Here is a 27,220-nt window from a genome sequence, read left to right as displayed (position 1 = left end):
TTTAAATAATTGATAAGTTTTCAATTAAAAAGGCAACATTTTCAGGTCTAATACGAAAATCTATTTAAATTACTGATAAAAACTTATGTTTCTGTTGGCCCAAAGCCAGAAAATGCCTGCATTCAAGGGGGAAGAAAGTAATTTCACAAGTTCCAACCCAGACATTGCAAATTTTCTTTTTAATTCTACTCAGAGATCCAAGCTGTCTATTCATTTAACCTTTGTAATCAATGAAAAAGAATGATTAAGGGATTTCTGGTAAAATGTCTCTACTTTTGTTTTCCCTATATGGATTTTAAAGAAATACTAAGGGGACTGCAAATTTATTAAATTTGACATGAAAAACTAAGCTGTGTTTAGAGTAAATATGTGCTCATCTCTCAGATTCACCCCTATGCCACCAACCAGATGCTGAATTCAAAAATTTTTTCAGGAACAAAATAAATCTGAACAATAAAGACCATGCAAGTTTTTCATAACAGATCAGCAACTGAGGACTATCAACCCAAATCTATTTTTTTAAATCTTTTAAATGTTTATTTGTTTTTGAGAGACAGAGACAGAGCACTAGCGGAGGGGTGGGGGGGGGGTGGAGACAGAGAATATGAAGCAGGCTCCAGGCTCTACACGGAGCCAGATGCGAGGCTCAAACCCACACTGTGAGATCACAACCTGAGCCAAAGCCTGACACCCAACCGACTGAACCACCCAAGTGCCCCTCAACCAAAATCTGTTGTGAGATTAGGTCCAAATGGTTCTACTTAAGGCAAACTGGAACCCAAAGGAATTCAATCAGTAAGAACCAAGACAGATCAAAATGACAGCCAACCAATGTTTTGTGTGCTTTTTGAGGAAGAGACTCCCCTACTCTTTACTTTTTAAATGTTTATTCAGAACCCAACTCTACCTAAACAAAGTGTACAGGATGGTAGGCTATCTCAACAGATAAGAGGAAAAGGAAATCCATTTAAGCTTTAAATGACTTAAAGCTTATTATCTCTCTCAGGGATATTTTCACTTTCATTTAAAAAGATTCTGCTCAAACATTTAGAATCAGAAGAGTGGAACATAAGCTCAAATTCTTTGGGGACTTCAGGTTCCCATCTATAAATATTTAAGAGAATTAATGAGAAAAGCCAGACCACAAAGCACGGGACACTGCCAATTCATAAAAATGTCTTCACCATCCACTAAAAGTAAAGAATATCATGGCGCCTGGCTGGCTCAGTCAGTTGAGCATCCGACTTCAGCTCAGGTCATGATCTCACAATTTATGAGTTGGAGGCCCACACTGGGCTCACTGCTGTCAGTGCAGAGCCCACTTTGGATCCTCAGTTGCCCTCTCCCACTACCCCTCCTCACCCCTCTCAAAAATAAATAAACATTTATTAAAAATAGAAGAATACTGAGCTGTCTGCGTGGCTCAGTCCGTTAAGCGGCTCAGGTCAGGATCTCATGGCTAGTAAGTTCGAGCCCCACGTTGGGCTCTGTGCTGACAGCTGAGAGCCTGGAGCCTCCTCTGGATTCTGCGTCTCCCTCTCTCGCTACCCCTCCCCTGCCCATGTTCTGTCAGTCTGTCTCTCCATCTCTCAAAAATGAATAAGCATAAAAAATTAAGAAAAAATAATAAAGAACAGTATCAATTCACTATGTTGTACACCTGAAACTAATACATTTTGTGTCAACTATACTTCAATATCTTCAATGTAAAAAAATAAGAAAAAAGAAAGTAATGAGTTTTACATAAAACTGGGTTTACTCGCTTTATTATTTATTTTATTTTATTTTTAAGTAATCTCTATGCCCAATCTAGGGCTTGAACCCACAAGCACACTCGCCAAACTGAGCCAACTAGGTGGCCCTCAATTTACGCACTTTAATGGTCACTTTACTTTTGAGATTTATGTATTGCCCACTATCTGTAATCTTTAAATGACTCCGTTTGTTAGTAACATAATGATTTAACATTCTAATTTAATTAATTAATGTGTTTATTTGGCAAAATAAAAGGTTACAATGCCTGTGTGTGTCCTCTAATGTGAAAGTGAAAATTGATTAATTCATGAAATCCACATATTTGGAGGTCAATGAGCTGGATGATTTCTTTTTTTTTTTAATTTTATGTCTTTATTTTATTCTGAAAGCCAGAGACAGAGAGTGAGCAGGGGAGGGGCAGAGAGAGAGGCACAGAATTGAAAGCCGCCTCCAGGCTCTTAGCTAGCTGTCAGCACAGAGTCTGACGCAGGGCTCGAACTCATGGACTGTGAGATCATGACCTGAGCCGAAGTCAGACTGAGCCACCCAGGTGACCCTGGATGATTTCTTTTCAGACTAAAAAGTAGCTGTAAAGAAATCTCAGAAACTTTTAAGTTTAAGAACAATTATCTAACTCTAATATTTTCCTCCAACAACAAAAAAATAAACACTGCATTTGAGAAAATAAGCATAATTTATAAGGAATATATACGACAGATATCTGAACTAAGGTATTTCCTACACACAAATCATTCAGAATTTAATAATGAGGATGACAGAAAGATTCCCACACTAATGTGCAAGGAGGTGGATGGGAAGGAAACAGCATGAAACACCTTTCATAGCCTGAACTTTCACATAAGGAGAGGCTGGACTTAAACTCCACACTGACATTCACACTAGCTCTAAGGCCTTGGGCGTACTACTTAACTCATAACTTCCTAATCTAAAACATAGGGATGATAGTATCTACCTCATAGAGTCATTATTAAAACCAAAGAAAATTAAATACCTTAAGCATCCAGTAGATACACAGTAGGCACTTAGAAATGGAAATGATTATCATCACTGTGATCGAATGCAATGACATTTTTCACAAAGCACAATTTGTCAGATGTTCCCAAAAGTACACTTTTGAAAGCACACCTTTGCGTGTGGTTATGTCAGAGACACAATAAAAGCACACTGATGTCAGGAACGTACTCTCTGCAATGGATGTATGTGAAAAAACTAGAACCCATCTGTGCGTGTGTGTTTTCTAAAAATAAGCATGTCACATTCTCAGGAGAGTTAGCCAATCTATCAATACCAGGGCTAGACCTTTCAGCAGACAATCCTACTCTGCCCTTCAAGGTACTGATGAGCCCTGCTCTAAATTCTCAGTGCACAAAGACTCTCAAATAAGTTAATGGGAAGTCAATGGGAAATTGACTTTTCCTACTCTGTGCTGGTCTGAATGCAACGCTCTGTTAATCATGCCATCCTTCTTGTTCTCGTTCCTCCTACCCTAAATTAAAACTATTGACGGAAACCCATACAGGTATTTTACAGTTTTCATTACAGTGAAACAATATCCTGGTTGAAGCTGAGGTCCATCAAAAACCTACAACCTCACTGCTGGCTAAGATTAGAGTCTCACTGACCAGCAAGGGCCCTGACTCCATCATTTCCACCAGAATACTACTTTGCATTTGTATAGAACTTCTAAGTTTCCAAAGGGCTTTCACATCTATTATCCCATTTGATCATTACAATGACCCTGTGCAATAGAAAGGACAAGTATTATTATCCACAATTGACAGATGAGGCAACTATAGCACAGAAAGGTTAAGTGATTTGCCTGAGGCCAGCAAGCCAGAGGAGAGCAGTGGTCTCCTGACTTCGGGTCCAGGGCTCTCTCCACCCAGCTACTAGAGAAGGTTTTGTAAACAGATTAGAAACTCAGATAAAAAGGAATAAAATGAGTGAGAAGATATAAAACAAACTAAGAGGACAGCATAAATCAGGGCTCCGGAAAGCAATGCCCCTCCATCATAGCTGGTGGGTTTGGCAGGCTTAGTATTAAGGTTTTAGAAATACACTCTTTCCTCTTGTTTATCTACTTCAGTCCTGAGACAAACACTAATGCAAATGTTCGCTGAAATTTGAAACATAAAAGTCATTCAGAATATATTCAAATCACTTTGATTCAGTAAGTAACCCGATTCATTCTGGGACAGAAGAAAGAGGGAGGGAAGAAGAGTTATTTTAGTGCATCAAATAACTGAGAATACATTTTTAAATCGTGTATCCATACCAAGCCTGCAGCTACATTATAACCATAGTCTGTTTGGAAGGGTGAAAGAGATCTCCAGTTGAAAGTAGATTTTGAAAAATTTTTTTACAGCCCAGGGGTTCATTTTTAATGAGCCGTTACTTTAAGTACTGCATAAAAAATACAGGAAATTGATAGTCCATTTAGTCTGCACCATACCTAATGCAAAAGTCATTAAGATGCATTATTCTTAATGTTCATGATATGATCAGTAAGTGTCTTTTGAAAAGAACATCCTTAACTTTCATGTAAGGAAACCCTTGAAAACCTTATATCTCATACAGAAAAATGTTATGGCAACTGTGATTTACTTTTACATCTTCCCTATGCCAAGAAGCAGCATCCTCGACTGCATTAACGTTTTAAAAACGGTCCTCATTTGTAGTATACTTACATATGACAGCATTGCCTCCATTTCTTCATCACTTCTCACCGTAATCCGATCGCCATCTTCGTCCTCATCTGTTGAAGAGGCAACATAGGGTAAGTGAAGAGACCTGCAGTTTTTAAATGTACAAAAACCATGTTGGCCGGGAACATAATACAACTGCTTTTCACAGCATGAGAGTCAAAGCTTCAGCACCGTATCTCTGAGGCTGTTGAGGTTATTGATTTGTTTTATGGTTGGGATTTGTTTTTTGTTTTGTTTTGTTTTGTTTTGGTACAGAAAATCAAGAGAGCCCCGATAAAAACAAAAACTTTCACGGACAGCTGAAAATCAGAAAAATTCTGCTTATGTCAATCATGACATGTATCTAGAGGTGAGTGCCACTGGAGTGTGACTAAGCAGGTTTGGCGTGGAGAACGTTGAAAACTGGAGGGAGGCTGTAGGTCTTTTCTCCCACCAGCACTTTTCCGTCCCGCACGGCACCCTAGCCCCTGCTTGTGCAGTCTTCCTCTCTCCCGGACCAGCGATCACATCGCAGTGGCACGATGAAAATGGCTCGCGTGTCCTGAACACTACCACACACACACCATGACTTGTGCTTCACACGCACACCTCCATCCCACGATGCGGACCATATGACCCGACTGTGGCTGTTCCCTCGTCACAGAAGAAGAATGGGAAGTTCAGCCGAAGGTTATACCTCACAAGGCAGCTCACACGCAGTTACCCCACACACCATTCTGCCTGGTAGCTCACTCGCTCTTTCTGAACAATTTCATTTCTACTGGGTGCTCTGACCACAGTAACTGAGCTTCGAATGGCCATGAATGCTATTTTGAAAAAATGTGATAGTCTTAAAACTAGAGGATAATTAGACTTTTTTACAAAATACATAACCAGAATGTATGGTTCAAAGTAACCATATCCAGAAACATTTCAATGATGCTTCTCCTGTTCAAAATAGTTTTGAAATACTTCTTCAAAAACTGTTTTAAGAACCCAAAGGTAGACCACGCAGAAACATCAGATCTCATTTTTACCCCAAAATGGAACTGCCCACCTGATAACTCGCCTACACTATCTGCCAGGCAGGACTCAGAATGACTTTGGCATACTTTTAAATATTTACTTAGCCACTTCATCCTTCTGAAAATAAAGATCTGTCAACAGAACAGCCTATGTGATTGATTCTAAATGTGTGATTGAAAGAAAAATGCCAAAAACATCTTGAGCAATAGCAGCATTGCTGGAAGATATGCACAGCCTCCCTGGGGACAACTGAGAAGGGCAAGCGCTCTCAATTTGGATGCTTCAGCTCTGATGCGCTTGTTAAACAATCAGTGTTGTTAATTTTTTTTTGGTCACCCTTGAGTATCTAATTGCTGATTTGATCAGATGCAGAGAATCTGAACCCAGGCCTGCAGAAACAGACAAATCTCAGGTCACGAAGAGAATAAGCTTATGGGACTCTTACTGAAAATACAGGGGTGGTTCAGTCCAGCACATGGAACTTGGCCACCACACCTCAGCGGCCCTCCCTCCCATCTTGCTGCAGTTCGGAAGATACTCCCCTGCTCAGTGGCCAAGCCATGGAAACCCTAGGAGGGAGCTTGTATTCTCTCCTAATTAGCCTATTTCAGAGCAAAATGCTACTTCCTCTTTCTCCTCAGCAGCCAATAGCAATCTATCTGACAGCATGAGAGAAACCAGCCTTTGAGTCAGTGACCAAGCCAACTGCTCTCACTGGGGTTCCTCTCCAAAGCATTTGTCCCTGGATACTGGATTGTAGTTCATTCCCGAAGAGTTCCCCAATTCAACGTAAATCAGTATCATCAAGTCACACTGCTTAAATATCCACATAAATAAGAGCTATCCAGAGTCACTACGTACTATGCTAAGAGTTGCTTGTTTTTAGTAGAAAAGACACACAGTGGTCTCTTTCAGTGACAAAGAAGGCACAAGCCTAAGAAAGTACAGATACAAGGGACTATATAGGAATCTCTTTCTTTTCTTTTCCCCTTCTTTACACTCTGCCTCTTTCCTTCCCTCCCTCCCTTCCTTCCTTCTGCAGACACTATAAGCCAAATTGGAGAAGAAATGCCATTTGAGTTTTGGAAACAGGAGGAGTTTCTATATAAATTCTAGAAACTAGTATTTTCAAGGTTAAGTAAAAATTCTTACAAATACAGGAAATGGGAAAAAACAGATACAATATAAAGGGATATAATGTTATATACTATACACATGAAAACACTTTTCATTTCTGTTTTAAAACCAAGTCCAATTCTCTGATTAGATATGGGATTCAATGATTTGTTCTTGATGAACTTGGTAAAAATTTCCGGCCTGAACAAACTTGCTTTTTGTAGCCCTCATGTCTACACCAGAGTTAGCTACAGACACGTGGGTACAAAGGAATTGTTTAAACTTCAGTACACTGTTCAAATTTCAGTATTCACAAGACCTCAACAAGGTATTATTCACACAGGATGAGGAAGTGTTTGAAGTCTAATAAAACAGGTGAAATCCTTTTTTATAATTTTAAAGAAAAGGCACAGATTCCAGAAAAATCACTTAAATTGCAGTCTCTCTCAATCAGGAACAACACAACAATAAAAAGAGTTCTCTAAGCTCTCAAAGCTAGAACTTGAACCTTTAAGGCTACATAAAACAGAAGATTTTGGAATTCCACGAAATCTCTAAGGGATTATTTCAGGAAAAAAAAACAATCTCTGAGGGAAGTCAGTTACAAGAGTAATTTCTTGGCTAGTAGTTTCATGAAACATTCATAAGGACATCTGGCTTTAAGTGAACAGAAAACAGAAGCCAAAAAGTGCTAAAGTGTTGGAGATATCCCATAAGGGGTCTGACTCCAAGAAAATGATTTTGGCCAAGTTGAAAGAAGCATTCTAACAAAGCCTGGGGATAAAATGAGACAGAGTAATTAGTGCTTCTTATGGATTAATAAGAGACTCCATTTTACGAAGGGATTGGTTTTCTTTATAAATTGCTCTTTGGGGGACTGACAGACTCTGTACTATTTGTGATCAGTAGTTTTAATGAAGACTCCTATTCTTGTCAGAGAGAAGACTGAGTTGGAAAGTCCTCACACCTATGAGGATTCCGGCCAAAAGGCAAAACCCAAGCTACCTATCCCCATAATGGTAGTCACACAATTTGCCTCGACAATTAAAGTGAAAATGCACATCTCTGTAAAGACAATAAATTCCAAAGACATACAAATGGCCAATAGACACATGAAAAAATGTTCCACATGACTCATCATCAGGAAAATACAAATCAGAACCACAATGTGCCATCACGTCACACCTGACAGAATGACTGCATCAAAAACAAGAGACAACAAGGAGCGCCTGAGTGGCTCAGTTGGTTAAGCATCCAACTCTTGATCTCAGCTTAGTTGTTTTTTTTTTAATGCTTTAAACTTTATTTATTTATTTTGAGAAAGTGAGAGAAAGAGGGAGAGAGACTCCTAAGCAGGCACCACAGTGACAGCACAGAGCCCAAGATCAAACCCACAAACAGGGAGATCATCACCTGAGGTCTTGATCTCAGGGTAGTGAGTTCAAGCCCCACATCAGGCTCCATGCTAGGTGTGGTGCCTACTTTAAAAAAAAAAAAAAAAAAGACAAGAGACAATGAGGATCTGGAGAGAAAGGGAACCCTTGTGCACTATTGGTAGGAATGTAAACTGGTATCGCCATCACGGAAAATAGTATGGAGTTTCCTCAAAACATTCAAAAGAGAACCACCATGTGATTTAGCAATTCTGGGCATCTATCCAAAGGAAACTAGATCACTCTCTCAAAGAAGTATATGAACCTCCATGCTCACTGCCACATTATTCACAATAGTGAAGGTATGGAAACTACTTAAATGTCCACCAACAGACGAATGGATAAAGATGTGGTGTGTATATACAATGGAATAGTATTCGGCCATGAAAAATCCATTTGCAACAACATGGATGAATCCCAAGGAGGGCATTATGCTAAGTCAGAAAAAGACAAATACTATGTATCACTTATATGTGAAATTTTAAAAAGCCAAACTTAAAGAAACAGAGAGTGTGATTACCAGGGGCTGGGGCTGGGCGCAAATGGGGAGCTTTTGCCTAAGAGTATAAACTTACAGTTACAAGTATAACAAGGTCTGGGGACCTAGGGGACCTAATGTAGAGCATGGGGATTATAGCTAATAACACCACATCATATTCTTGCATGTTGCTGAAAGTGAATCTTAAATATTCTCACCACAAAAAAGAAATGGTAATTATGTGACAGGTTAGAGGTATTACCTATTACTATAGTGGTGGTAATCGGTTTGTAATAAATAACTGTATCAAATCAGTAGAGTGTACACCTTAAATTTACACAATGTTATACGTGAATTATATCTAAATAAAGCTGGAAAAAGGTTTTAAATAAAGACAGTGAATTGACAGGTATTAGAAGTCACTGGAGGATAAGAAAGTAGAAAGGCATAGCAAGCAATTTGGTATAATAGTAACTTAAAACACTCCCCTGTTAAAAGTTGGACACACATAGATATTCCAGCAACAACTCTGGCTATCTGCCTATCAAATTGGATTAGCTACAGAAAGAACACTAGATGGAAGTGTAAATCATAACAACTTACTAATGTGGCACAAAGAGTTTCAAGGTTATAAATTGTTGAAGAAGACTAGAAAGTAGTAGTACTAAGTGATGAGAAGTAGAAAAAATAATTTGAACTTTTTGTCTTATCCACAGAGGTTCTTTACCATCTGACCAAAAAGCATTACTAGATATGACCAAGGGGCGGGGGGCGGGGTGGGGGGGTGCGTTGCATGCGATAGATCTGATACAGTGGTTCACAATGAGAATTCCAGACTTCTCTACTTGCCTGGAGCATAGTAATATGATTTTCCAGCACATTAGGGAAGCAAAAGTAGAACCAGAAAGTCTATGTACTGGCTGGATTTTGTTAATGTCACTTAAAATGGAGGAAAAAATCCTAGCAAGATACCAAATAGAGTGCAGCAGATGGAAAACAAATATTATGAAGCAATCTTCACAAAATCTGCAGTGTGTCACAAATACACAAAATGGCAGAGTTTGGGAAAAGAGAATCATAACAGGCCATATGTTGTTAGCAATTTTATTTGAAGCAACATGCAATCCAAAAGAGAAACCAAGAGGAGGAACATAAAGGCCCAATAGAGGAGAGGCAGCCCCAGGTAAGGGGCGGTCAGGATGGCAAGCACAGTGCCTATGAAGGTAAACAGCAGTCAACTAGTAGACGCCAGGGGGCTCTCAGCCCAATACCACCCACTGCAGTGGCACGGCTCAAGTGGGCTTTCAAGAGAAACAATCTAGCTTCTACAAAGAGCAACAGAAAGTTAAGGCAATATATAAGATGTCATTTGTCACATTTCTTTGGTGCCAGGTGAGAGTCGATTAGAACTACAGCAAAGGCATTTTTCCAACGCAAGAGAAAAGACATGCAAACATAACTGGAGAAGTTAGAAACACATTCGACAAGGAATTATCAGAAAGGCTGTCAAGTTTAGAGCACTTCTTGGGTGTAGCATCTCAGATCTGGACAGGAGTAGCAATTCCAGCTTTTATGGCCAAATCTTCACAGCCATGATTTTGGGGTTTTTTGAGACACACACACACACACACACATATACGTGCAGGTGCAGAAGGATAAAGAGAGACAATCCTAGGCAGGCTCCACGCTGGGCATGGAGCTCGGTCTCACAACCCTGAGATCATGACTTGAGCTAAAATCAAGAGCCAGACACTTAACCCACTGAGCCACTCACAGTCATGAATTTTAATTCAGCTTCATGCCCCCGCTCCCCCCCCACCTCCTGATTGCTTCTTCACTCCTTTGCACCCTTCCTCTCTGCAACAAATATGTAAGTGTCCCTATGTAGCAGGCAATTTCTTGGCACTGGGAACAGTAACAGTGGAAACAGAAAAAAGCCTTGCCCTCTTGGAGCTCACACTCTTGTTGAGATAGGCCAAGTGGGATGAGGGCGTGGGCTGGACAGATATCCGGGGAAGGAGTGTTCCAGGCAGAGGAAGCAGCTAATGCAAAGCCTTGAGGGAGAAGAATCCCTGGCATGTTCAGGAGACTGAAACAAAGGCAGAGTGGCTAGCACAGAGGTGGGGCACGAGAGAAACATAAGAGTTCAGAGAACCAATGCTGCTGCAAAGTTGGGGGCAGATGAGAAAATGCAGGGCCTTGTAGGGGATTTTGAGGACTTGGCTTTTACTCCTGAGTAAGATGGAAATCACTAGATGGTGCTGAGTGTTGTGTTTCCACTTCTAAAGGATCGCTTTGGCTGCTTTGTGCAGAACAGGCTGTGTGGAGGCAAAAGCAGAAACAGGAAGACCAGGTAGAAGACCTCCATTCTAGTTTAGCCATCCTAGGTGAGGAAGATGGCGGCACGAACCAGGCTGAGATTCTGAGCAGTCACGATACGTTGGATATGCTCTAAAGCCAGAGCTAACAGGATTTTCTAGTGGATGAGATACAGAAGGCTTGTCCTTATTACTTCATTCCTTCAACCATCCATGCATTCCAGAAACACATATTGAGTGTCTACCATGTGCCGTGTACTATGACAGGGTTTGTGGGGACTCAAGAATGAGCAGCATTGTCTGCTGCCCTCCAGGAATAACCAGCCTGGCACTGGGTAAAGTAATTAAACCTCTTAATTCTCATGCAAAGCAGCAAGATTACTAATAAGCAATTATTCTCATAAGACTAAAGAGGATCTAGACTTTGTACATGGATGATATTGCAAACCAAAATTTCAATAAATAAAAGCTCTCTTCAAACAGTCCCCAATTCAAGGATGCATAATAAACTCTTACCTGTTAAGTAATCTTTAGTCTGTGTAATCGTAAATTACAATTTTTCATTAACCTACCTAATTCTACTTATAAACAACCATTTATCTCCTACACATACTACAGTTTAAGAAAATGAAACTTCAGGGGCACCTGGGTGACTCTGTCAGTTAAGCATCCAACTTTGGCTTAGGTCATGATCTCCGTTTCTGAGTTCAAGCTCCATGTCGGGCTCTGTGCTGACAGCTCAGAGCCTGGAGCCTGCTTCAAATTCCATGTCTCCCTCTCTCTTTGTCCCTCCCCTGTTCCCACTCTCTCTTGCACGTGCTTTCAAAAAAAAATTTTTTTTAATGAAACTTCATTCTTTTCTAAATAATTTATTATTTCCAAACATTTTATATAAGAGGCAGTCTATGCTATTTGGACATGAAGGGTATCTCCTACAGGGCTTTCTCCAGTCATCAGCTACAGTTGTGGTCTATACTGTAAAAATTCACAACTTCTATCATTGCAATTTTGCTTTAAGTGGTCATATTATGCCAAATTTAAAATGATGAACTGGCCTTAAAACTTTACCCCAAATAATCTTCCAGAAATTCATGAAGCAACTGAAATGAGAAGTGAGCCTCACATGATCACGGTCAAAGAAAGACAGAAGTGAAATAAAGCTTTATCCTACAGCCGTATTTTACAAACCAAAAACTCAGAGGTACAGTTTGACACACGCAGAGATATTTATGAAGGGTATAGACCAAACTGAGTGAAGTCAGGGTGCCTCAGAAAAGTGGGGCCACATTGTATTCATAGGGAGAAGTCACTATTTGTCTACACAGACTTAAAACGATTCTTTCAAGTCACCAGTCACTCCGCAGCAGCCACGGGGAGGAACATGTACGAGTGATGCACAGGAAACTCATCAGTGGGCACAGCTGATTGTTATCACCTCATGTGCGGGTGCACTCATTAATCTGTTAATGAAACTGCGAATATCAGCAGGGGTCTCCGGGCCTGTATGAATGTCAGGCTCCTACAGCATATGTAGGGCCCACACATGCAAACATCCAAGATTTTTTATGGTAATGGAATTTAGCTTCATCTCAGAAGTGTTTTCACATCTGGGAAAAGACAAATTATTCAATAACTGGTATGGGGTCAACTGTCTATGTGCTTGAAAAGTAAAGTTGGATTCCCCACCTGACTCCTCCTGTCACCAAAACAGACTGGAGATGGCACAAAATTTTTAAATCTTCTGACATTTGTAATAAAAGTGCACACTCTTCTACAAAAAAAATGCTAATACACAAACGAATACATATTTATATACATACCTAATATTTGTGTGCTTAACCCTATTAAAGTAGAACAAAAGAATATGGATGAATGTCTTTTCAATATTTGGAATGTGGAAGACCTTTCTAAGGATGGCATGAGTCCAAAAGTCACAAAGGACAATGTGATAAATCTGACCATGTAAAAACTTCAACCTTCTTCGTGAAAAAAAAAGGAGAGGAAAAAAAAGACCAAAGCAAGTTGAAAGGAAAGCAGTAAACTAAACCAAAATAACTGAACAGATGAGACAAAGCCCCAATTTTCTTAATATTGGAAAGCCCTTAAGTCAATTAGAAACCTATGAGCTAAAAGAAAAATGGACAAAGGTAACAAATAGTTCACAGAAATTAAATAAAATGATCAAAATACAAATGAAGACACTGAAGCTCATTTATAATTGAAGAAATAAAAATATCACAAGAGCATAATAATCTCTTCCACCTTTCAAATTGATACTGATCAGGAAGTTTGCTAATAAAAAAATACAGAGTTGGTGAGGGTAGAGAGAAATGGGCATTCTCAAACATTGTTGGTAGGAGTGTAAATTGGTTCTACCCTTTAGAGAGCAACATGGTAATAGCTATTAAAATGTAAAATAGGGGTACTCTTTGTCTCAGTAGTTCCAACTCCTGGGAATTCATCCTACAAATATATTTCCACAACGTGGAAAGATATAAGACGATGCTGTTGACTGCAGCATTTTTTCTAATACTAAAAACCCACTGACAACTTAAGATTGGTCTATCAATAGGTTAAATAAATTAAGCTGTGGCCATAAAATGAAGTATAACGTAGTCATCCAAAGGAATGAAGTCGATCTGTGCACAGTGACGTTGGAAAGAGGTCCAATATACCCTGTGAAGTGGGGGTGGGGAACTAGTGGCAGTGGAGTATGCATTACGTACAGAGAAAACTTCTGTAAGGACACAGAATAAACACACTGCTGAACAGTAAACTGGGGAAATGGGGACTCAGCTTTTGTTTCATTTTTATGCTGCTTGAATTCTAAGATCATCTATACCTCCTTAATTAAAAAAGAAATCAGGCACTATATATTGGCAAGTATTTTTATTTGTGCTCTAGCTACAAGGGGAAAAGGAACTAAAAGGGGTAAAATGAAAAGGATTCAGGGCCATCGGTCCAAGAGGTGAATTCAGCACAGAAGGGCTTCCCTCCCCTTATCCAGCCTAATTCTCCTCAGAAACACTATTCCCAGGAACAAGAATATAGTCACTGCAGAACCTCCCCTGCCCCCAGGACAGAGGGCCTCGTCAAGTGTGGGAATCTGAATTTGGAGCCTGCCTGGTCCACTACCAGCTAATTCATATCCCATGCCTGGGTAATAACACAAATAATGCAGAAAAGCAAATTACTTACTTGGCTTTAGGTCACACTAATTTTAAAATTCTCATCCGAATACGGGCATACAACATTCCATTTTATTCAGCAAGGGAGTGCCACCAGGCAATAAGCTAAGTACTGAGAAAAAGAGTGAAATAAAACACGGTCTCTGGTCATCAAGTCCTTCAAAATCTAGTGAGGAAAGAGACATGCACACAGCTCATGGGAAGGCAGGCCCAATGGGTTGCCTGCTCTAGCAGAGGTGTGGAGGGAAACAGGCCCATCTGGGGGCTTCTGAAGTCTTACTGAATGGATGGCACTTCTCAGACTGAAGAATCTAAGAATACCTGACCTTTCCCCTCTTTTCCACTTATCAACTCTTTTCCTCTATGTTTATGTGAAACAGGTAAATGTGACAGTGTCCTTTCCTTTGCTGCTTAATTCACATTGCTAAATGCAATACCATCTCTTTTGCATAAGAAATCAATTAGTGTTAGGTATCCTTTTCAATATTAAATACAGTACCATGAATACATCTTTGATCAACGTTTTCTTTGTTTGGAAGTTGTTCCATCAGAGCTACAGACCACAGAAATGTGCAAAAATGTCAGCAGATTAGCTTACAAGCTACATCTTTCCAAATGCTCCTTCTACATAGATTCCATTTACTAGTTCAGATCTTGGGCTCAAAAAATAAGGTCATCATAGAGCAATCATGAAAAAAGCCAGGCTGGCACTCTAAGTCATTAAAAGAAAGTATTTGGTAATCTAAGTTCAAGAAACAAAGGACTGTTATTATTTTGTCTGTGTGTGTTTTGGGGTTTTGTTCTTTGTTTTTGGCTAAAACTGATCCAGACAGAGATGGGTAAAGAGCTGCACCCTTGTTTTAGTAAAGGGATAAGATCTCCTAGAACTTAAACCTAGAAATTCACACTTTTTTTCCTGTTAGTGCCAGGTATACTTTCAGTATTAAATACACTGCCATAAATATTTCTTTGCTTAAAGTTTTACTTATCCAAGAGTTATTCCATCATACCCATAAACCATAAACCCACAGCCACCTAAACCATACTTAACACGCTTCATAGGCTTCCAACACACGTAGATATACAAAATGCATGTTTCACAGTCAAAAACAAGTGTATTTAAACCTGGTTCCACCTCCGAGCTGATAACCTTTGCCAATCATTTCATGTTTCTCGGCCTCAGTTTCCGAAAGGTGTAATTTTCCTACCTCACAGAGTTTTTGTCAGGATTAGCAACAATCTAGTTAAGTCATCTAGTCCATTGCTAGAAACAGAGCAAGTCCTCAATAAATGACAGCTAAAATTATCAATGTTATTAATACAAACCCTCACTCTGGAAGCCAATGGGGTCAAACCAATTTGTAGGATCCAGAAAGCAAGAAGTAAGAAGGACAGGGGCTCCTGGGTGGCTCAGTCAGTTAAGCAACCAACTTTTGGTTTCGGGTCAGGTCACCATCTCAGGGTCCTGAGATTAAGCCCCACATCATGGAGCCTACTAAAGAGTCTCTCTTCCTCTCCCTCTGCCTCTCCCCTGAGTGCTCTCATAAAATAAGGAGGGGGGGAAGTACAAAGCAAACTTATTTTCCTCTACACGTACGAATAGAATAAGTGATTTAAGAATTTTGACAACTCCTAAAACGAGTGTCAACAGTGGTTGAGAAAATGCACCCGTTCTGGAGTCTACACAACAAAGTCCACTTTACCACTCGCTAGCTAGGAGACTTTGTGTAAGCGGCTCAGAGCAGATATCCTTTCCCCAACTAAAATGGAGCTAATACCAGTCCTTCAAAGTATTTCGCAGGGATCTTGTGAAGGTTAAATTAAACGAGATAACCTTGGAATGTTCTTAGCACAGCATCTGGCAACAGTAACAGATGTTAACTATCAGCCTGTCCATGAAATCTGGGCACCACCAAGGACTTACCCAAAAAGCTCTGAAGAGCTTGCAACACTAGTAAGTATTTCAGATACATGTACCATTTTTCACTAGTATATGCAGTCAGTGCGGTTAATAAAATACTAATTCTTTTAAGAGTTCTACACAAGTGACTTTTAAACACATGTAATGACTGCTGAAAAATATTCAAATAATCGAGAAATATAGAAAGTATAAGGTGTGCTCATCTAGCCAACTGTCCCCACTCTAGCCCTCAAGTCCACTTCCCATGGGACACCATTGGAAAGCACTGTGGTGGGCTCTCTGCCGATCCTCAAGAGATACACAAAGCTGGGAGGGGCAGGGACTAGCTATTTTATAAAATGGGATCACATCATACATATTATTTGCTTATTCAACAATGTATCATGGAAATCTTTCCATGTCAATGCATAAATCATTCTTTTTAGCTGCTGCTCAATTGGCTGCTGCTTCAGATAATGGATACTTTATTAATCCATTATTCTAGGCATTTAGCTTTCCTCTAATTTTCTGCTATTAAAAATAGTTCCATGGAGCACTTGAATGGCTCAGCTGGTTGAGCATCAACTTCAGCTCAGGTCATGATCTCAAAGTTCAGAGTTTGAGCCCCATGTCAGGCTGTGTGCTGACAGCTCAGAGCCTGGAGCCTGCTTCGGATTCTGTGTCTCCCTCTCTCTCTGTCCCTCCCCTGCTTGAGCTGTCACTCTCTCTCTCTCTCTCTCTCAAAAATAATAAACATTAAAAATTTAAAAAAAACAATTCCACATAAATATTTTGTTTGAAGGGCATTCAACACATGGGCAGGTATTTTTGTTGAAAAGCCTCCTAAAAGAGAAAGTGCTGAATTGAAGGTTTTGCACATTTTATATTTTGCTAACTACTGCCAAAGTGTCCTCCAAAGAGAACATAAATAAAAGAGAGGACATTGTATTCACTGTCATTAACCATCTGCTTAAAAACCAAGAAAAACCAGTAAACTATCAGGCGATGAAACTGTACATCTTCTAATGGAAAAGTGGCCTTCACCTTCAAAAACAGATGGGAAAAATTCTCACTTCATCCTTCTCAACATCAGAGCCCCTGTTCTATGGACTAAACTCTCATCTTCACATTCCTGGACCCTGATGTCCCTTGCCATGAATGACCTGGCTCATGTGGAAACTAGTTTTCTAGTCCATCCCTCTGCCCCCCTCCCCCAATCCCCAAGTCAGTTGGTTTGGAGGGGGGGCGGGGATGGTGAGGAGGAAGGACTCAGGCCCTGAAGTGTCACCGCCATCATGTAGCAGCCACACCAAGCCCCACTAAAACAGAATGATTCCAGGCAACGCTCACTTACAAGCTCTACTCTTGTTGCTGTGTTAAAGCAGTAATGGATTACAACCTTTTAATCAATAATCACTGGCCTACAGGTAGTTTACACGTTTCATTTTGTCCCACGATATTATTACAGTGAGGAGCAAGAGCAGATAAAGGTCATGTTGGTAATTAAAGCTATATTATAGAAATATGCACACCCAAGATATGATTAAATAAGAAAATATTACTCAGTTCAGTATCATCATTAAACTTGCATTAATTTATAAATATTTAAATGTACCATATGATGATCATAAATAATCTGTTTTTGTCAGTTTCTATAGTAATGCAACCCATAAACCCTTTGAAAAATTACTGCAGAAAGAAATAGTCAAGAAAGTATACAAGCCAGACTTACATTCAAATGCTGTGGTTGTTGCTTCAGGCAGAACCTGGCCTATCACATCCTAAACAAAGAAAGAATAAAGAAACACAATTAGCCATCTTCTTTATTGCTAACATGTGGCAAATTCTAGAGGAAATATGAGAACCTGAAAAAGATTTTTGAAATGCTGGCATAAGCTATAAAAACATTAGCTCATAATCACACTTAGCCCAGCAATGTAAGGTTAGATTTTAAAATCTCTATTTTGGGTCAGGGGATGCTTGACGGGGGTAGGGGGATACTTTACAAAATCTCTTCTACTCTGTATTAATAACATAACCTTTCACTCTTGATTCAATAGTATATACAAATACACTCTTCTAGGGGCGCCTGGGTGGCTCAGTTGGTTAAGCATCTGACTTTAGTTCAGGTCATGATCTGATGGTTCATGGGTTAAAGCCTCACATCAGGCTCTGTGCTGACAGCTCAGAACCTGGAGCCTGCTTCAGATTCTGTGTCTCTCTCTCTCTCTCTGCCCCTCCTCTCCTTGTGCTCTCTGTCTCAAAAATAAACAATTAAAAAAAATTTTAATAAAAATAACTATACTCTTGTGTAATTGGTTTAACAAACAAATAAACAGTTTCCGCTATGGGAGGCTGTGGAGTGCACTGACAGTAGAAAGAGTAAGGGGTTTAACTAGCCTGCATTAGAATCTCAGGTCTGTACTTACCAGCTCTGTGACTGGGAATAAATTACCTAACCTCTCTGACCCTCCATGTGATTATCCTCCAATATGAGTCTAGTAATACTTAGAGAGGTAATGCAAAAATTAAGTTAAATAATATACGTAAGTTGGCCTACCACATTACAGACACTCAACAAATGCAGTTTCTGAAAAGTAACTAGCAACATCTTGCTTGTATTTATAGTGCAGAGAGTTCAAAAAACCAGTTTCTGTGACATATTAGTCCAACAATGATATTAACCTATAACGCCACATTGGACACAAACAATTTTTATCAACCTTTACTCTAAGCAACTGGAAAACATATATTTAAGGACACTGGAACGGAGTTAATCTAGCTTACAAAAAAAATATTTTTTAAGCTTATATATTCTGATACCAATATTTAAATGAACCTGTAAAGTTGAAATCTTGAAAATCTGTCCTAGGAGAGAGCTTAGTTAAAGAGGTGGGGACATCAAGAAACAGCCAGTACTGGGAAAGATGACCCTCCAGGATGTCCAGCCCCACCTACATGCTCTGCAAACCTCAGTACCCTCTGGGACTCTGGCTCGACGTCCCTCCTGGGCTCGCCCGAACTGCCGCCAGGCTGCCGGCTGACAAAGGCGCTTGCAGTAGTTCTCAGCAGGGAGCCCACAGCCCTTCCAGCGGGGCACGTAGCTGTAGCCGAGTGGCAGCTGCAACTCCCTTCTGAAGGCAGCTCTTTAGAAGCTTTCGCTGTAGTGGAAATTTGCATAATAGCCTTGCCTCCAGAGTGCCTTTTTTTCCCTCAAAAATAAATCTGTGCATATAAAATTGATCAAAGACAACTATCTTAGGCGGCCTTCGCTCATTAGAGCCAAAGGAGGTTATTTTTTTCCCCTTCTGACTCTAGTCTTAGCAGAAACATCAACTCTGAGGAAGTATTTGTGGGGAAAAAAACTAAGTGTTAAAAAAATTCTACACATTTGTAGGTAGAAAGTATTTACTGACAGGTAAATGGGAACTGTAGAGCAAGTATGGAATAAACTACACAGACAACTAGTAAAACACCTAGGACTGTGTGGACTGAAGCCGAACTGCTAGGGTTGGACCTTGACTCTGCTGTTCAGCATCTCGGTGACGGAGTCTCTCTGGCCCATGAGATCATAACTGTACCTACCTTGTAGGATAAAATGAGTTCAGATTTATAAAGTGATTTTAAGGGGCACCTGGGTGGCTCAGTCGGTTAAGCATCAGACTTTGGCTCAGGTCATGATCTCACAAGTCCGTGGATTAAGAGCCTGGAGTTTGTTTCAGATTCTGTGTCTCCCTCTCTCTCTGCCCCTCCCCCACTCACTGTCTGTCTTTCTCTCTCTCAAAATAAAATAAAGACATAAAAAAATAAAATAAGAATAAAGTGATTTTAAGAGTGTCTAGCACATGGTAAGTCACATTAGTGTCTGTTAAATAAAACAAGTCACTGCTGACTAGAAAGTTACAAAGCTAACCTCACAATGAAACCCAAAATTTCAGTACCTGAGGATTGGTGGATGGTCATTTGTTCACTTCCGTCATCCTTCCACAGCAATAGTGAGGACCTTTTCTAACTAGTGGTGCGGTTAAAAACAAGCTGAGGGACGCCACCCCCAACCCTCCAAGGTGACGTTATCTGTGGGTATTCCAGGGAACCCTCATCGCCTCCATGATGAGATGGGAACTCTACAGCATTAGCAACCTAATTTGGGATCCTTCCTACTTACGAAAAGCAGACCCCATCAAACAGCAAATTTCTAATAACTTGCTGAAAACCCTGCAGGCAGCAGGGGCCCCTTTTGCCCATCAACATAAGCAAGGAGCCACACAGGCTTTACATCTAATGTGGGGAAAAGATTTAAAAAAAAAGCAAACTTGCTAGAGAGATCATGTGGACCCAAACAGCCTTATTGTTTAGTTAAAGCAAATACAGTGGGGCTTGTCATCATGCCAAAGAGCTGAAAAGTTTCAAAGTTAATACCTACTGTTCATTTCTAAGCAGGACATATTCAATAATTTCATGTCTACTTTACAGTTATATTTTATGTGACGTATTTCCAGAAATAAAAAAAAAGCCCCTGTCTTATTCACAACATAATGTTTACCTAAAGAAGGTTTCAAATGAAGATTTAAATTTAAATATCTTAATGGTGATTATTTCCTGATCATTTTCTTCTCCATGCTTCTAATAATCAATCAAATATATGATAGACCAAAAGTATAATTAAGATCACAAAGCTACAGACTACAGAAGAATAAGATTTAGGAAGGTTATAGTCTGATCACAGAGATAAAGACAAACCCAAAAGAATAACAATACAGTGCACTTATAGTCTGATAAAAGCCAAACAAAAGACATCAATATAGCATTTGCTAACTCAGGAGGCAGGAAAAACATCACAGGTTCAGTCTAGATAAAAATTTCACAGATGAGAGGAAATCTGACTTGGGACTTGGGAGACAGAGTTCAAATACCAAGAGGAATAGGGGGAACATTCTCTTGTACCACTGACTAATTGTGATCTCCTGCACAATCTTCCCCACACCAGAGATAGTGTCTACAAGGGACAGAACACAGAAAGCTAGAAAACGGATGACCAAGTGTCCCTGCCCTTGAGGAACAGCTAGGCCTACTTCCCGCTGCAGCCAGTCCCTAATTATTCAGACTCAGGACACAGGCCCAGAGAGGCTGAGGGTCTTGCCCAAGGTCTCCCAGCTACTAGACAGAGCTGTGATGAGAGCCCTCAACTCCAACCGCAGGTCCAAAACACTCTCGGGTACAGATGACCCCGTGACCACAAGCTGCTTCTGACTTCTGTGTCTGGTTCTACCAAAAACAAGCTGTGTGGCTTTAGGCTTTCTCCCCTCTGGGGCTCAGGCTTCCTCATTTGAAAACTGAGGAGAAGACAGTTACGTTAGATAAAGGGGATGCTTCCAGATTTGATGTGGCTTTAAATTTTAAGGTTCCAAGCCAAAGATGCTGACGAATCTGTTGGGGTTTTTTTGACAATTTCTTTTTTTGTTTGCTTGTTTGTTTATGGGGGGGTGGGTGTGTGCAGAGAAAGGGAGATAGAGGATCCAAAGTGGGCTCTGTGCTGATAGCAGAGAGCCCGACACGGAGCTCAAACTCATGAACTGCAAGATCATGACCTGAGCTGAAGTCAGACCCTTAACTAACTGAGCCACCCAGGTGTCAAGTTTTTTGACAATTTCTTGATGAAAAGGTGAGGTGACTCTGGTGAAGAAATCAAAGGTGCCCACCAGGATCTGGGTGTGCAGTTCATAGAGCCTGGTATAGGAGCACAGGAGACAGCACAGCACCCATTGGCAAGGACCCTTCACCAGGGCTCTGAACATGCCCCACCCAGGCTTACCTGCACAGGTGCACATGTGAGGACACAAGGCCCTCTAGATGGCGGGACCGACTGTGCAAAGTTTACTTTAAAGCCAGTCAGCCTGGGGGCACCTGGGTGGCTCAGTCAGTTAAGCATCCGGCTTCGGCTCAGGTCATGATCTCACGGTTTGTGGGTTTGAGCCCCATGTAGGGCTCTGTGCTGACAGCTAGCTCAGGGCCTGGAGCCTGTTTCAGATTCTGTGTCTCCCTCTCTCTCTGACCCTCCCCTGCTTGCACTGTCTCTCAAAAATAAATTTAAAAATTTAAAAAAAAACATACTTTGTAAAAAAAAAAAAAGCCAGTTGGCCTGGGGGCACCTGGGTGGCTCAGTCGGTTGAACATCCCACTTCAGCTCAGGTCATGATCTCATGGCTAGTGGGTTCAAGCATCATATCAGGCTCTGTGCTGACAGCTTGGAGCCTGGAGCCTGGCCTGCTTCAGATTCTGTGTGTGTATCTCTCTCTGCCCCTTCCCAGATCATGCTCTGTCTCTTTCTTTCAAAAATAAATAAATGTTAAAAAAAAAATGTAAAGCCAATCATCCTGGAGCCAAGGTACAATAGAGACATGCTTAAGAAGCAGAAGACCTAGGCCCTGTCCCTTATGTTACAACAATACTTAGAGCACTTACCTCATTCCAGGTTGTTCAAAGTGCTTTATATGTATCTACTCCAGTAGTCCTCATATTCTATGAAGTGGGCATTATTTTTATACCCTACCCCCATTTATTTATTTATTATTATTATTTTTTACAGGTAAAGAATTGAAACACAAAAGACACCTGCCCAAGTAAGTCTGATAAGACCTGCAATTTAAACCCAGGCAGTCTGGCCCAGAGTTTGTGTTTGTAAACACTATATCACTCTTGTTTTAAATAATATCTTGTTATTTCAAAGGAGCAAAGCAAAAGAAAGCTCACATCTTTCTCATCACAGACACGATCTCAATCTTCACAAGACTTGAAGGCAGGTATTGTTCCCATTTTACACGTAAGGAAACTGAGGGTAAAAGAGGTCGGGGCGCCTGGGTGGCTCAGTCGGTTCAGCATCCGACTTTGGCTCAGGTAATGATCCCACGGTTTGTGGGTTTGAGCCCCTGTGTGCTGACAGCCCAGAGCCTGGAGCCTGCTTCGGATTCTGTGTCTCCCTCTCTCTCTCTGCTCCTCCCCCTGCTCACTCTCTCTCTCTCTCAAAATAAAATAAAGACATAAAAAAATTAAAAAAAAAAAGAGGTAGAGTGACTTGCCTAGTTAGTGGGACTGCTTGCAATTAAACACACATTTCTTTTTCTTTCTTTTCTTTTTTTTTGAGAGAGCATGCACAGGGCAGAGGGGGAGAGAGAATCTGAAGCAGGCTTCATGCTCAGCAGAGCCCAGTGTGGGGCTTGATCTCACAACCCTGGGATCATGACCTGAGCTGAAATGAAGAGTTGGACGGTCAACTGATTGAGCCACCCAGGTGCCCCATTAAACCCACATTTCTTGATTCCAAACCTAGCCGCCTGTCCACAAAACCATAACCGCATGCATCATTTTTGAAGCTCCCTTTGAAATATCTGAACAAATATTTCAGGGGCCTATGAAGGACGAGAAACAGAAGGGAAACAAATGTCCATCTCCTCCAGAAGTGTGCCATTTAGTGGAAGAGACAGATAAAACTGACAAAACCTGTGAGCTTTGCCGGAACGACGCTGTGGGAACACAGAGGAGGAGCACGTAACCGAGACCAAAGCAGAGAAGAAGGGAAGCTGAGCTCTGAATGACACATAGGAGTTGACCAGCTGAAGAAAGGCACCGAGTGGAGACAGCCTAGGAGAACTCAAAGTGAATTCTACGTAACCTGGAGCATAGGGTGCTCGTGGGGTGTGGTCAGAAATGGAGCTGGTGCCAGGCAGGCACAAACCAATCCAGATCGATCTAGAGGACCCTGCTAAAAAGTCTGGGCCTCGTCACAAGAGGAAAGCTATATGCATGTGAGTGTGGGAACTCTAGACACAAAGAGAAGGGTAACATTTGGTGGACAAGAGTGAAAGGTGCTGGCTCACTCCAGCCTCTGGACTTGTGGCTCAGTCTGTAATGGTCTGGATGGTCAGCAAAATCCAGAACTCAAAATACTGGTACAGGAATCAAATTTTGATGGAGGAGGCACCTCTGACAACCAAAAAAAAAAAAAAAAAAACACCAAAATCACATCACAGATCTCCCTCCTCCCAAGAATCTTTTCTCAGCCTCTTCTTACCTTGCAGGTAACTTCCGCTATAGATTTAGTACTTGCAACCTGATTCTGGGTATCAGTTCTGCCTCTGATACCTCAATTATTCAATATATAAAATGGGCACAATGCACTCTATCTCAAATGGGTGCTAAACGAGGAGAAATGGCAGTGTAACACGTGGGAAAAAAATTACTAAGTAAGGAAATCTGAGGTCTGGTGCTGACTCCCCCACGCATGAGCAACACTGCTTTGGAAAATCCGTTTCACCCCACTGCTCCTCAGTGACTATCACAAAAAAGATAAGAGGTCTCAACAGGCCACTGCTGAGGTTATACTCTGCTCTCACATTCCATGACTTCATTGGAAATACGTTCCAGGTATTCTGAGAATAATAGCCCAGCAGTGATTCTAAGATGCACCTTTTCCTTCACTTGTAACGTCTCTGAAATTGGGCTGCTTTTGTAAAATGCGCAGCACGTCCCTGTTTAAGGGGCGGTACTTTTCCTTTCAGCATGGGACACAAAATAGTATCTTAAAACCAATGGCACCTTAGGTTTGTGGAAACATGGTTAAGTTTAAGTTGCCTAGTTTCTCTTTCGCCATTGGTCACCAAGTTCAGGGAACTCTGTAGAAAGACATGGCTGGAGTCTGGCCAGGGACATTCCGAGAAACACTTGGGGGGAAAACTTCTAGACTCAGCTTTCTGCATCCAGCTGATGCTAGTGTGTGTACGTCCAGCTGTGAGCTCCTTGAGGGCAGGGGTTCAATCGGATTCATCCCTATTTCCCCAGAGCCCCGCACATTTGCGGGATTTCAGTCCATGCAATTAGTCAACGTCTGTCGTGGAAGCAAAACTGCCCCCACAGGAGGCCAGCAATGGCCACTGCCCCTAGCTCAGGCCACCAGGCTGAGAGTCAGTGGCCAAGGTGCTGACTACCCCGCAAATCCCTGCGCCCTCCTCAATGGGATTTGGACGCTGAGATTACCACTCACCAGCACATCCCTGAAGAGTAACTGCGGCCCCGAGTGCACTGTCCAGTCCACCGCGCCACTATTTGGAATCTTGATACGAATCACCAGCACCTGGTTCTCCATGGCACGGAAGGGGCCAAGGGCCAGCCACAGCATTACAGGTTACAGGGGCTCACATCCTGGGGTAGGAGGTACCCACTGGATCCTGGTTAGGCGAAGGCTCCAAAAGGTGACAAGGGGACCGAGGGAAAGAGGACAGAGGGTCCGGGGCGTGAAAAGAGGTGGGGCGGTCTGGAAGGGACCCGAGGGCAGCGAGCCAGGCCCGGCCTGTATGGGGTTGGAGCTGCCTCTCACTCAGGGTGGACGGGGCACGAGGCAGGGGCGAGGAACAACTAACGGAGGTCAGAAGGTTCTGGAGTTGAGAAATCGGGCAGAACCGGATCGTGGAGCCCCTCCGCCCCCCGCCGTCTGGGTGGGTGTGAGGAGATGACCCTTTTAGGGAGACACAGCGGCAGGTTTCCACTCTTCCTTAATAGACAGGGGAGGGTCCCTGACTGGAGGGGACTCAGTCAAGGGCTGTTTGGAAGGAGCCCAGGGTCCGCCAGACCAAGCGAAAGCCGAGGAGAGCCCTCCTGGGAGGGTCGGGGAGCGAATCCAGTCGCCCACCGCGAGTTGGAGAGCGAAGCGCGCGCGGGCCCGGCCCCTGCCGCCCCAGGCCGAACGTTCCGGCAGCGGCGGCAGCGGTAGCGGCAGCAGCAGAAGGAGGAGGAAGGCGCGGCGAGGGCACTGTTACTCCGGAACCAAAACTCACGGCACCGGAACCCCGGGAGCCGGCGAAAGGGACCCGCCTCCCGTGGCGCCATGTTGGATGAGGGCGGCTGCCGGCCAGCCCCGCCCCCGCGCCCGGGAGGGCGGGACCCGAGGGGGGGAGCGCGAGGGGCGGGGAAGGGTACCGGCGGCGGGCTAGGCTGGCCCGGCCGCGCAATCTCCGTCGGCCAGTGGTCGCCCGCGAGGACCGAGTGATGCTCCTTTCTTTTCCATTCCCGACCTTCGTTAAAGGCATCCTGGTGAAACCTTCAAACGAAGGAGGAAACTAAACTGGGGCTGGAGTCCGCCAAAAGCCTACTGACGGCTCAAAATTGCGTACCGTTTGTGGAAGCCCCAGGACGACAAAACTCCACCTCTCCTTTACCTTCACGGGGTTTGTGCACCAAATCAGCAAGAGTAAGGCAAGAGCTCGAAAAGTGCTTGTCTTTTTCTTTCCCGTCTTACACGCCACAGATACAAGATATCATCGTCTTCCTCCCGCATTAGTAAAGAGTGTATGCAGTTTTTGTTGTTTTACCCCACGATCGCCCTGAAATAGCAAACCGCCAGTAAAAAAAAAAAACAAACAAGCAAAAATCAGAGTCAGGGGACAGCTGCAGCAATAGCGTTATGTCTGTTATTAAATCGTTGCAGAAAATATCCGGTCGAGTCCATAAAATTTCAACCAGAGAGCAATGTTTACGCAATCCGTGATGTCACAGCCAGTAGCAATAATCCTTGGTTGTTTTAAATGCCTTGTTAACCTCAGATTTTAAAGTGCATAATTGTGTTGAAATTTCGTCCCTGTATAAAAGTTTGTTTACAAATCGCAATGTGTAGGTTAGGCCATAATCTCCTGCCTCTGAAGATGCTCCTGTCGCTTTACTTTTGAGTGCTGAATTTTGTATAAATTCCGTGGGAGAGGTGTGGTCCATCTCCCCCCTCACACTCAGAGAATTTATTCACCCAAGAGAAAAAATAATTTAAATGTTGGTTAGTTTAAGTATAACACCAAAAATTTTTGCACATATGTTTCTCTGCCTGAGTTTCTTTTATATTTAATTCAAAAGTCCGTGTAGGAGATAAATTGTCTCCTTGTTAGTTACTGTAAAGTAATAGCTTAGGTAGAAATTAATTTAATCAGATGCTCCAGATATTCTGAAATTGCCCTTTTCCAGGGCAGTCCTGTGAAAAATAAAGTTTGCCCAAAGTACCTATGTACTTTTTATTGAAAGTTCATTTCCTATTATTTGAGGAAAATAGACCACAAAACTAGAGATTTTTTATGAACCTATCGTTTGTTCAAACAGCTTTTTAATTCAAAGTACTATGGAGTAAACCAACTCAATTTGTACTTTCAATTCATCTGGATGGGGACATACCCCAGAGTGGAATTGCCGGATGTATAGTAATTCTAGTTTTAGAATTCTATTGCTGGACCATTCTTTTTTTTTTTTAAGTTTATTTATTAATTTTGA

At 41.8% G+C, this 27,220-nt stretch overlaps 1 protein-coding gene across 1 annotated transcript in view; it reads right to left on the bottom strand.

Moving 5' to 3' along the window:
- The window catches only part of MAP2K5 (mitogen-activated protein kinase kinase 5), a 264,767-nt gene extending 239,041 nt beyond the window's left edge, over positions 1 to 25,726 (bottom strand). The window contains exons 1-3 of the mRNA XM_029952259.1: positions 24,957 to 25,726; positions 17,652 to 17,700; positions 4,464 to 4,531 (exon numbers count right to left, since the gene is read on the bottom strand). Of these exons, the coding sequence (XP_029808119.1) occupies positions 4,464 to 4,531; positions 17,652 to 17,700; positions 24,957 to 25,091 (252 nt within the window). The 5' untranslated portion in view covers positions 25,092 to 25,726. The remainder of the gene's footprint in view (positions 1 to 4,463; positions 4,532 to 17,651; positions 17,701 to 24,956) is intronic.
- Positions 25,727 to 27,220: the final 1,494 nt, after the last annotated feature.

Source organism: Suricata suricatta, chromosome 9 (assembly GCF_006229205.1).
Source record: "Suricata suricatta isolate VVHF042 chromosome 9, meerkat_22Aug2017_6uvM2_HiC, whole genome shotgun sequence".
In the NCBI taxonomy this organism is placed as follows: Eukaryota; Metazoa; Chordata; class Mammalia; order Carnivora; family Herpestidae; genus Suricata; species Suricata suricatta.
Note: the sequence above shows the minus strand (reverse complement) of the source record. Positions and strands in the feature narration are given on the sequence as shown.